General features: G+C 45.3%; 1 protein-coding gene across 2 annotated transcripts in view; it reads left to right on the top strand.

Annotated features, from left to right (window-relative positions):
- Positions 1-1,130: 1,130 nt before the first annotated feature.
- Positions 1,131-17,423, top strand: part of SORT1 (sortilin 1) — a 65,624-nt gene continuing 49,331 nt past the window's right edge. For both annotated transcript variants that reach the window (XM_041747802.1, XM_041747804.1), the window contains exon 1: positions 1,131-1,485. In XM_041747802.1, the coding sequence (XP_041603736.1) occupies positions 1,195-1,485 (291 nt within the window). In that variant the 5' untranslated portion in view covers positions 1,131-1,194. The remainder of the gene's footprint in view (positions 1,486-17,423) is intronic.

Consider the following 17,423-nt stretch of genomic DNA (forward strand, 5'->3'; position numbering starts at 1 on the left):
GGAATTTAATGTAAACATCGGGTGGGTGCATTGCACCATTTTGCTCTACAGTGAATAATATATTCTCATTTGGGTTTACCTCCAGTTTATAGCTAAAAGTATCTTTTAGTGGTCTTATTTGGGTGTAACGTTTTGCATATTTTGTCTCTTTCTATTTACTACCTTTTCTACTGAACAGCATTTAGCATTCCGAAGGGTTGGAGTCCATAAAGTCAAGATTCAAAACTGGTTTTACCTGCGCTGCATGTTCTAAAAGTTAAGTCTGCGGTTTTCTGCGATAAAGGGAACAGCATGGGGGTTTTGTTTTATTGATTAGAGGCAGAGCCCTTATTTGGTGGGCATCACATACGGAAACCAAACTTGTGCAATGCACTGCCTGCGGGGGTTAAGGCACATCGGTAAAGGCAGCATGCACCCCTGAAATGATCGTGTCTGAAGCGGGCACTGGGGAATTCTCTGGCCCCTTTTACCCAGCCCTGATTTCTAAGCTACTTTGTTAAGTCCGGGGAAACCAATGAGCCAGTCTATTCTGCCTCTGGCCTAACTCCCTGCAGAAGAGGAAGGTGAGCGAGACCCTAAGTGGTGGGGGGCTCCCGGGGCTTGCAGGAGTCCCGGAGGTCCCGGTGTCCATCTGCCTCTGCAGGACCCGCCCACACAGCTCGCGTTGCCCCGTCCGGCAGCGAGGCGGCGGCTCCATCACACAATGGGCGCTCCCTGCGCCGGGCTCGAGAACCCGAAGCACCGGTTCGTGACGAAGCCCCCTTTCCGGCAGAGCGAGCTGAGGGATTCCCTCGGGAGGCTTTCCCGGCGCCGCCGCAGCCCAGGGGCGGGGGCCGGGGAGGCTCGCCGGGCCCGACCCCAGGGCGCCGCGGCGGGCAGCCGGGGTCCGCGGCGGGGCGGGGCGAGGCCGCGGGGCGAGCGGGATGACCTCAGCCGCCTCGGCCGCTCCAGCCAATCGGCCCCGCGTCCCGGCCTCGGAACGCAGGACCCCGCAGCCGGAGGCGACGCGAGCCAATGAGGAGCGGCCGCCGAAGAAGGACAGGCGGCCCGCCTATGGGGCGGAGGGGCCGGGCCGCGCGTCCGCGGAGCGCCGGGCCGGCTCGGGGGTGTGGCGCGGCGCCGGCGGCGGGGGCGGGGGCGGGCGCGGGCGCGGGCGCGGGCGGCAGGTGGCGGCGGCGTCGGCATTCGGCGGCGATGGAGCGGCCCCGGGCAGCCGCGCACGGCCTCGGCCTCCCCCTCCTCCTCCTCGTCCAGCTGCTGCCGCCCGCCAGCCTCGGCCAGGACCGGCTGGACGCGCCGCCGCCGCCCGCCGCGCCGCTGTCGCGCTGGCCCGGGCCCGTCGGGGTGAGCTGGGGGCTGCGCGCCGCCGCGCCCGGGGGCCCCGGTCCCCGCGCCGGCCGCTGGCGCCGCAGCGCGCTCCAGGACGACCAGGACTGCGGCCGCGTCCGGGACGTCGTGGCCAAGCTGGCCAACAACACGCACCAGGTGAGCGGCCGCCGGGCCCCCCGGCCCCCCCGGCCCCCCCGGCCCCCCCGGCCCCCCCGGCCCCCCCGGCGCCCGGCCCCCCCGGCGCCCGGCCCCCCCGCCCCTCCGCGCGCCTGGCGTGTCCACGGGGCCCGGGGGCGCAGGCCGGCCCCCCGCCCCCCCCGCCCCCCCCCCCGCCGGGCCCCGGCTGCGGCGGCGAGTCCGGCCCGCGCGGCTGTGTCGTCACAGCGGAGGCAGCCTAGACTTCCACGGCATTCTTTTTTTTTTTCTTCTTTAAGTTGTCACAATCTGTCGAGCGTCGTTGCTTTGCGCCGTGTCAGTAATGAGGCCCCCGTGGCCAGGACCCGCGGGGAGGCTGGAGGAAGGACTCCCCAAGCGCCCGGAGCGGTTGGGCTGCGCGAGGCGAAGGTGCGACCTCGCCGGCGGCCCTCCCCGGGGCGCGGCGGGGCTCGGGTCGCTGCGTGTCCGGACGTGGACGTGGAGGCGCCGGCTTGCAGGGGGCTCACGGCCACCCACGCGCTCTCTCCTCCGCCTTCAGTTTGACCTTCTAGCCTGGCCTTGGCCTCGGACCGGGTTGTCTTCATCCTGCTGTAACAAGACTCCCAGCACTCAGGACCCACATTGCGGATGGTCTCCTGTGCGCTAGGTTCTCCTTGGAAACTTCAAAAATTGTGGTAGCTCTGTCCCAGGGGACAGGCCCCTGGACCTTTGCACACTTACGGGCTTGACAAAGCCCATTGTTAAGAAGGTCTTGGCTCCTTGCTCTGGTGCAACACGGGGCATCTTCCTCATGTTTCTCAAGAACTAGAGCTTTAATTGTTGCCACCCATATTTGCACAGTGTATTCTCAATTTGATATATTCTCTGTTATATCCCTTCCTCTTTCAGGAAGAGTTGCACAGAGGAATAGAGACGAGCGCTTAACTGCACTTGGCCCGGTATAACCACATCCCCTGCCTGCCCAATCTCAGTCTCTCCTTGAACTGCCCTTCTCCCTCTGCCTGGACTAGTTACCTGTGCAGAGTTCTCAGATGTGAGGTCCCAGGGCAGCTGCAGTCAGAGCCCCGCCAGTCAGGGAGAGCCCCCACTTAAGGCCATACAGCCAACAGCTGCATCAACAGCCAAAGTAGTGCTGATGGGTGGGGACCAGTTGGGTACAGATAGGGTGGAATGAGTACCGGAGAGATAATGGTGCAGATTCCATCTCACAGTGAGGAGTTGAGAAAGGCTTTACAGCGCTGATGGTGAACTTACAACAGGATCACTTCCTTCCGGGAGTCAGCTGGACACAGAATTCTTACCCCACATTTTAGATTCTTCTCTTGCTGCTTGCCCTACCCTAGGACCTGCTGCTACTCCCGAATTATTCCCTGATTGGTTTGACTTGATATGTCTTTTGTAAACTATTGATTTCTGAAGCTAGAGGTTGAAAAAACTGGAACTTGTTCTTTTAGGTCCATATGAAAAGAAACTTCCCTCTATTTCTGTCATTTTATTTAGCTACTGTTTCCAACATATTCTTTGTGTGTGGCTTCCCCCCCCCCCCGTTTTCTTTCAGCGACCTAATTTTTTTAAATTTTTATTTATTTTTATGATAGTCACACACAGAGAGAGGCAGAGACACAGGCAGAGGGAGAAGCAGGCTCCATGAACCGGGAGCCCGATGTGGGACTCGATCCTGGGTCTCCAGGATCGCGCCCTGGGCCAAAGGCAGGCGCTAAACCGCTGCGCCACCCAGGGATCCCCATCAGTGACCTAATTTTAAATAGCTCTTTTTGCACTTGTTAACCAGCCATGGTCTCTTCTTCAGAAATCCCATCCTGTTTATAACATGTATACATGGTGAAAGTGAAGCCATTGTGAATAATCTTCACCTTACACATAGTTGAGTAAAGCAGTTCTTAGAGGTCCATCTCCTTAACCAGGAATTACGTAGTAGGCTGTTCTGCTTTTCAGTTCTTCATTTTTAGAAGTCCTGATAAATCATCCTGAACCGTACTGAAGAGATCAAGTATTTTGGGACCTTTCATAAGCAGTGTGAAATAAAAGTATCAGCGTGATAGAACAACTTTTTATCAGGGATATTATAGATTTCTTAGAGTAGCCTTTCATAAGATGGCAGGATTCAGTTCCCAAGAAAATCAGTTCTTGGTTCTCTTCTTATTTGTTAAAACTTGCTGTTCATGTTAAGCCATGTTAATTCGTATAGTCAGTGTATGAGAATGGCCTCCAAATGTCCAAGATGTGCCGGATGCTGGGGGTGCTGAGATACAAAGAAAAGATAATTCAGACTGGACAGTGAAAAGCCTCAGAAATTTTAGCAGATCTCCTAGACTGTTGCTTGTTTGGCCTGTGAGAATATATTGGCATTTAATCTTCTTTACAAAGCAAGGTAAAACTAAAGCACTCTTTTATATTCTTCTGGTTTTAAGAGACCTGTGCCTTAATGACCTATAACTTAGGCTCCTTCCCTCATGAAATTTGGCAGATATGTATGTGTATTTATAAATGCCCTTCTTCTAGACTCAAGAAATAACCTCCTTTTTTGCCTTTAACACAAAACTGTTTTCATGCCACACTTTTAATTGATTCTTTCCTTTAAGCACTCGGAGTGTTTGTGACATGTATAGCCTTTGCACATGAGAGAAATTGAGCAAGCACAGAAGATTTTACTAATGTTAGTTGCTAAGTTGGATTGCTTCAAAACATTCCTCCTATAAGTACCCTTTTGAGGTTAGGCATGAAAACTGTCTTAAAGAAACAGATGAAATGCTTTGGCCAGAGTTGCAGTGGTTGCTGACATAATTTCCGTACTTTTCATTCCTCGGTTCTGACCGTTTGATAATTTCCTTAAAACTTTCAAAACTTACGATTAAAAGCCAGCAACTGCTCAGTCTCTGTCCTCCCTCTGCTCCTGTCATTAACTACTCCTTCACACAGAACTTCCCAACTTCTACCCCAACATCAAAGCATCTGGTTTCTTAAATAAACAGGCCCTGTAGAGAGACTGTGTTGTATGGCATGTGGGCTCTGAGAAGAATGTGCGTGTTTGTTTGCTGGTGCTGGCAAGGCTGAGTCCAGGCTGACAGGACTGAATGTGCCTGTTGGAGGTTCAGGGAGCTGCCGCTCCTAGCCAGTTGTGGATCTTTGTCACACCCGGAAATCTGAAGGGGTCAGTGCCTTTAACTGCCCTGGAACTTTCTAACTGCATTATTTATTCCCACATCCAGCCTCTCCCCACGGTACTGTCATCCCCAGCACTCCCCCGCTCACCCTTGAGTTAATAGCTCGATTCTGTTCCACCCATTTGTTTTACACCAAAGTCAAAGAAGAGGAATTCTGTTTCCTTCTTGGTCCTGGTTGAGCAGAAGGAGCAAAATCCTCGGGAGGATTCTACACCCATGCAGTGTACTAATCAGACCTTTAACCCCTAAAGGACATTAAAATGACTTCTGCATTGGGGATTTCAGTTCCGAGTATCAGCAGATTTGATGAAGTATATTTATATGGGGAAAGGTTAATCTTCATCTGTGGTTTGGTTGAGCTGAGGGGAGAAAGCTGTCCAGGCAGGACAAATGGCTCCGAGGGAATGCAGTGTAACAATTAGGTAAGTTCTCTGCTGACTCAAATATTTGGCTCTGTGTGTAGTGATTTTTAATTAGAAATCTGAATCTCCTGTTTGTGGAAATAATTGGAAGAAGGCTTATGTTCTGGTCAATTTCTAATGGTTATGTTCTTTCTGTAATGATAATAATAATAGGCTCTCCATCCTGCTGTTTTGATCTGATCTCTCATGTCAGGTTCACAGAGGCTATTAGCAGCTTCTTCTGCACTCTGCTGATTTCCAATCAGCTCTTGCCAACAAGCATTGGATTCTCAGTGGGTGTCTGCAGAGACTCTGCTCCCCAACTTTGTCCTAGTTGGCCTGTTATCCTTGTGTGATCCTCACAAGAAGGGCAATGCTTAACACTGAGTGGTAACTTTCAGAGCAGGAGTGACGTCTGCTCACCTCTCTCCCTTTCTGTCCACCCCATCCCTCAAGTTGTTTTTTCTTTTTTAAAGATTTGAGAGAGAGAGAGAGAGAGCGCACATGAGTAGGAGGCGCAGAGAGAGAGGAGGAGAGAATCCCGAGCAGATTCCATGCTGAGTGCAGGAGCCCAACTCGAGGCTCAATCTCATGACTCTAAGATCATGATCTGAGTCAAAACCAAGAGTTGCATGCTTAACCAACTTTGCCGCCCAGGTGCCCTTCAAATTCTGTCTTTACAGAAAATGAAATATGTTTCAAGACTGGAGAAATGATGCTCAGATGTTTTATATGATTAGAAGCTAATATTGCAGTAGGCAAAACTATCAGATTTGACATGTAATTAAAAATACAGCTTTTCAGGGCACCTGGGTGGTTCAGATGGTTAAGCACCTGCCATCAGCTCAGGTCATGATCTGGAGTCCTGGGATGGAGTACTGCATGGGGATCCCCACAAGGAAAGAGCTTGCTTCTTCCTCTCTCCTTCTCTCCTACACTCATGGACTCTTTCTCCAAAATAAATAAATATTTAAATATATAAATATATAGCTTTTCTAGCAAAAGGCGTTGTGATAGTAGCTCTAAAAATATTATCAAATTGATAGTGCATTTGTAAGTTTCCAAAAATTTTCAGTTACCTTCCTATCTCTTTGTAATAGTGTTTCTTTTGCATCTTTTACTATTTTAAAAATTTGGGGGAGATCTGTTCTTCCCATTGTCTAGGTAGCCTCAGGGATCTGTGTGTAGGTGGGTTTGAGGAGTAATGGCACTTGAGGAACGTGCTGGTCAATTTCTAATTAAAGTCGGGTTAAGTAATATGTGGCTCTGAGCTAGCTGGGTTGAATGAATCTTCCTAACAGACCCTTCAACCCTATAGAGGTTGTTAGGTGAAAGCCAGACACGTGGAGGGTTTTTCTGTTTTTTGTTTGTTTTTGTTTTTGTTTTTTTTCAAAGATTGAGGCTCTTTTCCCTGCTCTACCCTGAACCCTAGTCTCAGGAAACCACAGTGAAAACAGAATCTTCCATTCAGAGCCTGTGGTGTTTTGCTGAGGACGTTTTCTGTGAATGCAGTTTATTTTCTGTTTTGCGTTTTGGAATCTAGCTCTCAGTTCCCCATCTACAACATGAGAAATTTTGGATTAGATTTAAAATGTCTAAAACAATTCTGATTCATATGGAGAGGGGGAGGCCAGAGGTTGTGATCACAAATGTTTATTGGTTGTTTCCAAATTTAGAAGCAAATTAAGGCTGTTCTGCTTCCCAGGTGAACTTGAACATAGCCTGGGATTTCACATCTGGGGGTAATTTGTTACCACCTCCAGAGCTTGCTTCACTGAAATACGAGTGTTCTTCAAGATAGCAGGATTGGGTTTTTTCATATAATTATGAAAGACACTTGACTCCTTTGTTTTTTGGATAATACTTTATCATTCTCTGTTGCCTGAAAAATCTAATGCTAAGCAAAGCTACTAGCTTGGATAGTCCAAAAGCAAACCCAGTAAACATGTAACAGTAAATTTTGTTTTTTTTCTTCTTCCCTACAATACTATGCCAAAACTGGGGCCTTTTTCTTTTTCTTTTTTTTTTTTTTTCGGTCTTGGCTGCTTGTGTGTTTGAAAATACATGATCAGCTTACCATTAATATACTCAGCCCTGTGCTAGCTAAAATCATGAGTGATTAATTGGCTTGATTTTTTTTTTTTGTCAGAAGAAAATGTGTGGGTTTTTTTTATCCTTCTAGAGCTTGAATACTATCTCTCTCGTATTTGCTTTTGTTAAGAGTTTTGTTCTTTTCTTCTTGTGTGTTCTAAGAAACTAAGTTCTGATATTGTACTTAAGCCAGTTTGCAAGTCTGGTTCAACAGTAAGATCACTCTGAAGGACTAAGAGAATTTAACTGGGGAGGAAAATTTTGATTGAGTTTGTACTTCCTAGACAAGATAGTTCAAATCAAATGTCGTATCTGGGGGCAGCCCCGGTGGCTCAGCGGTTTAATGCCGCCTTCAGTCCAGGGTGTGATCCTAGGGACTTGGGATCAAGTCCCACATTGGGCTCCCTGCATGGAGCCTGCTTCTCCCTCTGCCTGTGTTTCTGCTTCTCTGTGTGTGTGTGTCTCTCATGAATAAATAAATAAAATCTTAAAAAAAAATGTCTATCTGGTACCTACTGTTTGTCAAAGGGATGCAAATGTTGTATACAAAATTCAAAAGAGAGATCTCAATACCCAGATTTGAGTCCTGGCTCTGCTGCTTTATAGCTGTGTGATCATGGACAATCACTTCTCTGATCTTTATAGTTTTTTAAACTAGAGAAGCAACTTTAGGATTATTTGGAGAGTGAAATAAAATTTTTACAAAATGTTTTGTTAAATGTATTATGTTCATGTAATTCACTTAAGCACTTAGTAAACTACATATAATGGAGTCCAGGCCTTTTGACATCCAAGGTAAATGTTCAAGATATTCTCATCGGTGCTGCTTTAAGGATTAGGTGTTCAGAGACGGCTTGATGGAAATTTGGAAGAATTTTTTAAAAAGGCAAGCCCACTATAATGCAGTGGTCTGGAAGACCTCTTGGATGAAGAGAGAATCAAAAGTATGGAAGTAATTCTTGAGATCTGTAAAGGCATGATGGTAGGGAAATCTAGGATGTCCTCAGAGAATGGTTAATGGAAAGTTTCTGTGGAGCAGAAGGAGCTGATGAGTAGTATATCTAAGGTTTCCAGAAAAACATATAGAGAAGTCAAGAAAGGTAGGTCTTGGGCAGGGTGGGAGGAGGAAGGAGAGGGGAGGTCTGGGCAGGGAGTTGTACATTGGGACTTCCTAGGGAACATCTCTTAACAGGTAGTGCTGGACATGAAGCTAGAGCTGGAGAAAGCAGAGGTGGGAATGGGGAACCAGGAAGAGTTGAGCGTTCAGAAGTTGGCCATTGCTGTGGTTTTGAAGAGTAGAGGGCAGGGAAGACCACCTTTTATACTTGAAGTGCTAAGGGTCCTAAGAAACACTCTTGGGACTCCTGGACCTCATCAGGGGAGAATGAGAGCCAAGGCGTGAGAAACCCAAGAGCTCTGAGATGGTGAAGCCAGTGAACAGATTGCTCTTAATATTTGTGGGAAAGGATGAGGTTGAGTTCTTGCTGATAATGTGCTTAACAGTGTGAATCATAGATTGTTAGGCTGATTAGCTGCCCAGATCTCTTACTTTTACTGATGAGGCTAAATGATTTGTATGTGGGCCAAGAGCTGAGAGTAGAACACAGATGTCCCAACATGGTGCTACATTTGGAAGTGCTTCATAGACATGTTTAATTTTATTATTTGAGAGGGAGAGAGCACACAAGCAGGGGGAGGGGCAGAGGGAGAAGGACAAGCCAACTCCCCGCTGAGCAGGGAGCTTGACTCAGGGCTCAATCCCAGGATTCCCTGGGTCATGACCCGAGCCAAAGGCAGACATGGAACCTACTGAACCACCCAGGTTGCCCCTCATAGAGATGTTTTGAATTAATGCATTTGCTTTAGGGATAAGGCAAGGTTATAGACCCCAGCTATAAGTCATAGAATTGTGAATTCTCTGCTCCTTAAGGTCATTGAACCCTCAGCAGCGCTCAGTTAGCCTTTTTTTTTTTTTTTAAGATTTTATTTATTCATAGAGACAGAGAGAGGCAGAGACACAGGCAGAAGGAGAAGCAGGCTCCATACAGGAAGCCTGACGTGGGACTCGATCCCGGGTCTCCAGGATCACACCCCAGGCTGCAGGCCACAGGGGCTGCCCTCAGTTAGCCTTTTTTTTTTTTTTTAAATTTTTTTTTATTTATTTATGATAGTCACAGAGAGAGAGAGAGAGAGAGAGAGGCAGAGACACAGGCAGAGGGAGAAGCAGGCTCCATGCACCGGGAGCCTGATGTGGGATTCGATCCTGGGTCTCCAGGATCGCGCCCTGGGCCAAAGGCAGGCGCCAAACCGCTGCGCCACCCAGGGATCCCTCAGTTAGCCTTTTTAAGCCTTAGTTTCCCTTCATATAAAATGTAGCATCATCAGAGGCTTTGAAGAGAAAATGTCTTGAAAACCTTAAAGTACGACATATGTGTGATTTATGTCATTTCTTAATAAGCCTGTTGATCTGGCTGCTGATTCCATAAGGCCCAATTGTCAGCCAGATGATCCTGATAAATACCAACCCCAGAGGAACACATGCATAAGAGGAGATACATGAGATGAGGTGGTTTTATCACTTGGCAGAGTTGGGTGACAGGCTTGGGTGGGGGTGGCAAGAAGGAGGCTGAGTCAAGATTGGCAGAAATGTGAGAAGTATGTGTTCTTTTTTTAACCTTCATGATTACATCAAAATTTTAACTTGTTAATATGATTGGCAGTTCTTTGAAGCAGTGGATAGGAGGGAACATGATCTTAGATCAACCTGGCTGGAGTCAAACTTCAGTGGTGAGCATGGACACATTAATCTCAGTGAGCCTTGGTCTTTTCATCTATAAAATGGATATCCTAATATCTATGTCTTAGGGTCATTGTGAAGATTAAATGAGATGTGGGGTTTAATATGTATCCATCCTTTATCTTAGAATAATTCTTTCCACAAAGATTCTGATGCATTACCAGTTAGATGCCCAAGTATTTGTGTATGCACTTGAATTTTTTTTCATTGCTGTAATATTCCTAGAAAATCATCATGGATACTCATAGAAACCAAATCTGGCTTAAGAAATATGTACTACTTATGTCCTTGGACTTGGGATTTTACGAACAAGGGTATATAAAGTAAGAGAGAGATTAACTCAAGTAAGTGTCTTTTCCTGAAGCTATGGGAGATTCAGGAGAAATAATAATCCTACCATCATCAGATCCCCCTGGTCATTTAGTTCTAGTAGTTTCCAGTATATATAGTTGTTTACTCATAGCTTTAAAGAATTTACGATGGTAAAAAAATAAGACTACTTATCATTTGATAACTACTTCTGTTTCATTAAGCTGTAGTTTACTGGAGTTAGTGACTATGGTTTTAACTTAACAGCTCTGAAATGGCACGTTGCCGGCTTCACCCTCATTTGTTAACAGGCACCACTGTTAGATTTGCACGGTACTAACCTCTGTGAAGCTTTGAGAAATAGTAACAAGATGTGATAGGTGCTGCTCAGGAACTTTGCTTGGAAGCATAGCAGACCAGAATGTTAATGGAATTATCTTTTCTTAGGTGCATGTCTCTTCAGTCTAACATTTGACCATTTCCTGGCCTGTGTTAACCCTCTGTTCAGTTAGTGTGATCTGTCCACCAGTCCATTGAGCTGGTCATGTGCTATGTACTTCTCCATCTTTGTTCACATGGTTTTCCTCCTGTCTCAATGCCCTTCTAGCTCTAGTGGCTTTCTTTTTTCCTACAACATTTAACAGTGCTGCGTAATCTAGCATTTAACTGTATTATTCTGTCTCATGTTCACTTTGGTTTATGAAACTTTTTTGCCCCGGATTATAATTTTCTTAAAGGTGGGGGCCAGGCTTGTGCTATTCCTGCACCACTTTTGCCTCACACAGTGCTAGAGGAAAGAGTAGTCATTACACCTGTAGTCTGGAAGCAGGCAGATAGGAGTTTGAATCATTGCACTGCCACCTACCAGCTGTGTAATTCTGCACAAAGTACTCGACCGCTCTGAGGCTGCTGCTTCATCTCTAGAAGGGTAGGGGTACGTCACCTGTCATAGGTGCTCAGTAAGAGTTCACTACCATTATTGGTATTCTTTACCTCAGCCGTTGCAGATTGCATACCTTCCAGATGTTGGACATTGTACTGGATCCTCAGTCCTGGAAACTGATGGTGGCACACGGCCGACAAGAGCCAACAGAAAACATGAACATTAAACAAATACGTAGTCATAAATATGCCCGGAAGAAGAAAAGTACCAGCAGGAGAATAATTGACAGAGGTCCTTGTAGTCTGGGGACATTAAGGACTCACTGAGAAATTATTCGAACTGAGACTTGAAGATGAATAGAATTTGATCAGTAGGAGTACCTTGAGCAGAGAGAACCGCAGGTTCGAAGGCCTGGGGCTAGAAAGAGCTCGGTGTGCCCAAGGGTCTGGAGGAAGGCGGGTGCGGTTGCTGCAGAGGCAGTGAGGGCTTGGTCCCCAACCCCAGTGGGTCAGTGGCTGCCAACTAGGGCCTATCCCTTATCACTTTTTCTTTGAAGTGGGACTAAGATTTGCAAATCCAGCTTTTATTGGGCATAAGGAGAACTGAGTTATCCCACAAAAGTGAACTTTGCAAAAACTAAGCCCACCCTTTTAAGTTCCAAAGGTTTTTTTGTGGTTATTTAATGAGAATCTTTCTAAAATATTTCTCTGCCTTCTTAGTCAACAGTATGACGCTGGATCATTTAAGAAGAGATTAAATTATTTTAATCTGGCGTGGCATTCATGCCCTCAAGGCTGTTGAGATGTGTGGGGCCTGTTTGCTTGTGGGAGCTTACTTTTTTGTTCTGCAGAAATGACAGTTCCCTTGGAATATCCATCTCCTTCTTGCTGCTGACCCTGTCTTGAGACGTACTATCCCCCAGATTTTATTTGCTGCCTCTGTAAGCTAAGAAAATGGGTCACTAATTTTAGGCAGTTCTGACAAGTTTAGCAAATTGATCAGAGTGATGGTCTGTAGGTTTATCTTAGAGGTCAGATGCATAAATTTCTGCTGCATGCAATGGCCACAATAGCCAAACTGTGGAAGGAGCCTCGGTGTCCATCGAAAGATGAATGGATAAAGAAGATGTGGTTTATGTATACAATGGAATATTACTCAGTAATTAGAAACGACAAATACCCACCATTTGCTTCAACGTGGATGGAACTGGAGGGTATCATGCTGAGTGAAATAAGTCAATTGGAGAAGGACAAACAGTGTATGTTCTCATTCATTTGGGGAATATAAATAATAGTGAAAGGGAATATAAAGGAAGGGAAAAGAAATGTTGGGAAATATCAGGAAGGGAGACAGAACATAAAGACTCCTAACTCGGGGAAACGAACTAGGGGTGGTGGAAGGGGAGGAGGGCGGGTGTTGGAGGGGAATGGGTGACGGGCACTGAGGTGGACACTTGACGGGATGAGCACTGGGTGTTTTTCTGTATGTTGGTAAATAGAACACCAATAAAAATTAATTTAAAAAAAAATTTCTGCTGCATGGATCCTGGCCCCAGAGGCCTCCCTTGCTTCCTTCCAGTGAGTGTGTGGGTCATTGGGGTTTCTACCTAAAGTAGGTTGCTGTTGCCCTCTCCTTTCAACACTGACGTATTGCAGAGCCGGCAGGCTTAGTTGGTTTTTTGTTTGTTTTAAACAAAGAGCACTGGAAAAGCAAACGGAGTGGTTAAATTATTGATGAGTCAGAATTTTAAAGTTCATAAGGAGTAGAAATGTTGGCATTCCAGCCCCCTCACCTTGGCTGTGAAGTTAGATTGCACTGCTCAAGTTCACACAGCAGAGCTGGAAATAAAATTCAGATTGAATATTAGCCCAGGGCTCTCCTCTGTATCATCTTGCCTTGCAGAAAACTGAATAATTGAGTAGGTATGAAAACTTGTGTAATATTTTGTGTTTAGTGTTTTCATTTCTAAGAATAGTCTCCATGAGAACTGGAACATTTGTGATCTTATTTTTAGCTCATGTTTTATGATCCTAGCAGAGCCTTATTTAATGGAACTGAATTCTGTTAAGATGTTCTTCCTGCCTGCAAAAGCGTCACCTAGGTTGATTCGCAGACCTCTTCTGCACAGCCCTGTGTCCCGTCTGTCCCTCTGTTCCCTAGTTGGTGTTAAGAAGCCTGAATCTTAAATTTCCAGCTTTTATGAGATCACCAGGGCCTTGCCTTTGTATGTTATTTCATTTGATTCCTATTATTCCAGTGAGTGAAGGGGCATAATTCAGTTTTACTTCTGAGGAAGTGGATTCCCAAGAGAGAAAATAATTTGAGCCTGTTTTTCCAACCAGCAAGTTACTGGTCTGGGCTTTCATACCTACTTTCATAGTTGTATTTTCACTGTGACAGGCTGTCGTCTCTAGATTAAAGGTCTAGCATGGTTAGCCTTCATTTTTAGACTTCTGCAGGAAGTGTGTTTTGGGGTATAAATGCTCCATGAGCATGGAACATGTACTCTCACTGCTGTTTCCCCAGTGCTCCAAATAGGGCATGGCACGTGGTAGACAGACAGAGGTACTTGTCAAAAGAAGGAATTTGTGCGAAGGATGCCGTCAAGGGATTCATTCCCTCGTTTACCAGCCAGAGAAGCCATTCCTGATGGCAGGATGGTCTGGTCATCTGCAAGTGGATTCTCAGTTGGGGCCAACCCTGTGAAACTGACCCACGTTTGGTTGTGCCAATGTTGGTTCTCTCAGTGTTTTACTTTCCGTCAGGTGTGTAACTAAGACAGGCAGAAGTTTCTCATTACCACATTTTCTTTCCAAGCTACAGTGACTCTCAGGACCAACTTTAAGTTCTCTGAGCTACAGCAACAGTAATTTAATTAGGCTTCTGGCTTAATTGGATGTGAAGATAAAGTTATCCCGTGAAGGATGTTGTGTTTTGTGGCCTTTCTCATTTTCCAGATGGAGCTAGCAGTTGGCCACAGGACCACAGAAATGGACATTTGTGTTAATTCATGGTCTCTAAAATGTGTGGACCTCAGACTTTAAAATGGTAGGCAGTAAATGCATGGGTAAATCTTACCATCATCTGTCAAGGTGAATGTGTTTCAGAGAAGGTAGTACAAGCTGTCCCCTACTTCCTAACATAATGAATCCCTGAAAACCAATTTGGTTATAAATGCCAGCCAATGATTCCCTGCTGCCCAGAGCTTCCCTACTGGGGTCAGCAGACGGCTGCCAGTGCCATCTGGGACGTTAGAAGTCATGGTTCAACAGGTGATGAACAAGAGACTGTGAGTTTATCAGTGAAGAATGATGTTGGGATGTGGTATTAGGAAGTCTACTTTAAATTGAGACCCACCCCTGTTAGTGTGGCTGGGAGGAGCGGGGCTCTCTGACCTGTCCTGTAACCTTCTCTTGTATCCCGCTAGCCAGTATAACAGAAGAATAAACTGACATGCTCTGTGTATACTTTTTATACCACTCACCACTCTTTTATATATCCTTTTTTTTTTTTCAAAATAAAAAATCTGTAGTTTTATTTTTATTTTTATTATTATTTTTTAGGGAGGGACAGGGAGAGGGAGTGAGAATCTTTTTTTTTTTTTTAAGATTTTATTTATTTATTCATGACACACAGAGAGAGGCAGAGACACAGGCAGAGGGAGAAGCAGGCTCCATGCAGGGAGCCCGATGCGGGACTCGATCCCGGGTCTCCAGGATCACACCCTGGGCCGAAGGCGGCGCTAAACTGCTGAGCCACCCAGGCTGCCCTGTAGTTTTATTTTTAAACATGATTCCTGTTAGTTGGAGGTGGCTTGGAGATTAATTCAGTCAATCCAGAAAAACTAAAAAGAAAAAGTGTCACCATAAATTCTACCATATAGAGACAAGTGCTGTTAAGTTTTTGAAGGACCTCCCTCCAGGTAGCTTCTAACCAGAAGTACCCACACAAGCTTTCACACACTGTTCTGTAACTTGCTTTACACGCACCACACTGCGAGTATCTTCCAGCGTCAGTGAATACCTGAAACATTTTCAGCAGCACCCAGTATGTTTCATTGCGCATCATTGCATATTTAACGAGGCTTAATCCTTCACCTAGAATATACTGAGAGAGTGATATCTATGACCTTGTTATATGGATTAGATGATAACGTGTTAAGATGCTTTCGCACAGCGGTCTATAGCCGTGTTAAGATGCTTTCGCACAGCGGTCTATAGCCGTGTTAAGATGCTTTCGCACAGCGGTCTATAGCGAGTGCCCAGTAGTTGTTAGCTGCAACATCCAGGTACGATCATCCTTTGTCAAGACGTGTACTAATCTCCCTGTGATAGATCCCGAGGGTGGGTTTGCTGGGTCGCATGGTATGGACATTTTCAGTTCCAATTCACATCAGTGAGCAGATCTCCAGAAAAGTGGTAGCAGTTGGTATGCTCCCACCCACAGGTGCTGGTCTCCCTGTCCTCCTCACTGGATGTGTGCTGTCCAGCTTTTCTGGAAGATGGAAGTGTCATTACATTATTTTTCTGTGACTTTCTTTGGATTACTAGTGAAATTGAATAGCTTTTCCCATGTTATTAGCCACTTCCTTGTCCTTTGTGAATTGCTTGTTTGTGTCTTCCTCCTAGTTTCTTTGGAGGTCTTTGTCTTTTTCTTATTGACTTGACAGCTATGATAGAAACCCTTTGTCTTGTTGCAAATAATTTTCCCAATTTTTTCAACTTGCCATTTTGTGTTTTTTTTTTTTTTAATAAATGAATCTTTTTTAAATTATTTATTTATTCATAGAGACACAGGGGAGTGGGGCAGAGACACAGGCAGAGGGAGAAGCAGGCCCCATGCAGAGAGCCTGACATGGGACTCAATCCCGGGTCTCCAGGATCACGCCCTGGGCTGAAGGCAGTGCTAAACCGCTGTGCCACCGGGGCTGCCCACCATTTTGTGTTTTGCCATTAAAATTCTTTAATATAGTCCAGGTAATCCCTACGTTATATTATGGGTTCCAGTTTCTGTATTATTTTTTGTAATTTCTCATTCTAAGATTATATAAATAGTCACTCATGCTTCCAAGGATTTTCAAGATTTGACTTTTTATATTTAAATCTTTGCTGTATGTGGAATTTATTTGGGCGTGGGGGTAAGAAAGGTTTTAAGGATCCAGCTTATTTTTTCCAAATAGCTAGTTTCCCCAATACTTCGACCACTAACTTGAAATGCCAGCTTCATCATAGGCTGAGAAAAACCTTGCCTGGTCTTGGACTTTGTTTTGTTCCATTGATCTATCTTGTCTTTTCTTGTACCAGTAACTGTGCTAGGAAATTAATAAATCTGTCTCTAGGAGTGGCAAGTTCCATGCTCATCTGCTTCTGATTGAATCAAGCTGAGGTTTTCTTGTTTGTTTGTTTTTTACGTAGCTAGTCTTAAACTGCTTGGTTTCTGAGCTTCCTACCATAGGGATGATGAAGTAATCTGAATTACCGATTTACCCTGTGGCCCCTCTGGATACTGGCTTTTGTACTGTTTGTTCATCATATAAACAGCATGTATACACCGTTTCCCTTAATTTTGGCCTGCTTCTGCAATGTGCATTTGGCTCACTGCTTAGCAATAGGAAGTGGCCAGATCATGTTCTCTTTGTGCTAAATAATCTACCTCTTAGGGATAGTACATTGGAGCAACACAGCCATTGTTTTCTGGAAATGAAACATGCGTCACCTCTCCCCACCTTCTCCGTTTCAGTTTTCACATATACCTCTAATACATAACATCGTTTTTGCAACACTGCGTGATGTAGACACTCACTCTACCTTCTGTTGGCTGGACTCTTTGCCTCCCACATGTTTTTATATGTTCAGTATTTTAATATTGTGGCCTATTCATTGGTAATATTGTGCTGACGGTTTGGGGTTTTCTCCCCTTAAAGGGATTATTTTGCCTTTCAGTTCTTTCTAGCCACACAGCTTCGTTCTCTGCTCATATTTCTCTTATTCATCTTACTTTGCCTTGATTAGAACAGTTGAACCATATCTTATTGGTTGATTATGTTCAGCTGTATATATGATTGGAAACCATGCATATTTGAGAAAGTGATCCTGTGGCCTCATCTCCTTTTTTCTTTGGGCATGCAAGCAAATACTATTCTTCTATACACTTTTCCTTTTCTGTATTTTTATTTTCCTTCTATTCCTACCACAACTTTTCTATCATTTTTAACAAGCACTTATAGCATCTGCTGTATACTCAGCCCTTGACTGGTGGTGACATTAGTAGGT

Source organism: Vulpes lagopus, chromosome 3 (genome assembly GCF_018345385.1).
Source record: "Vulpes lagopus strain Blue_001 chromosome 3, ASM1834538v1, whole genome shotgun sequence".
NCBI classification, from domain to species: Eukaryota; Metazoa; Chordata; class Mammalia; order Carnivora; family Canidae; genus Vulpes; species Vulpes lagopus.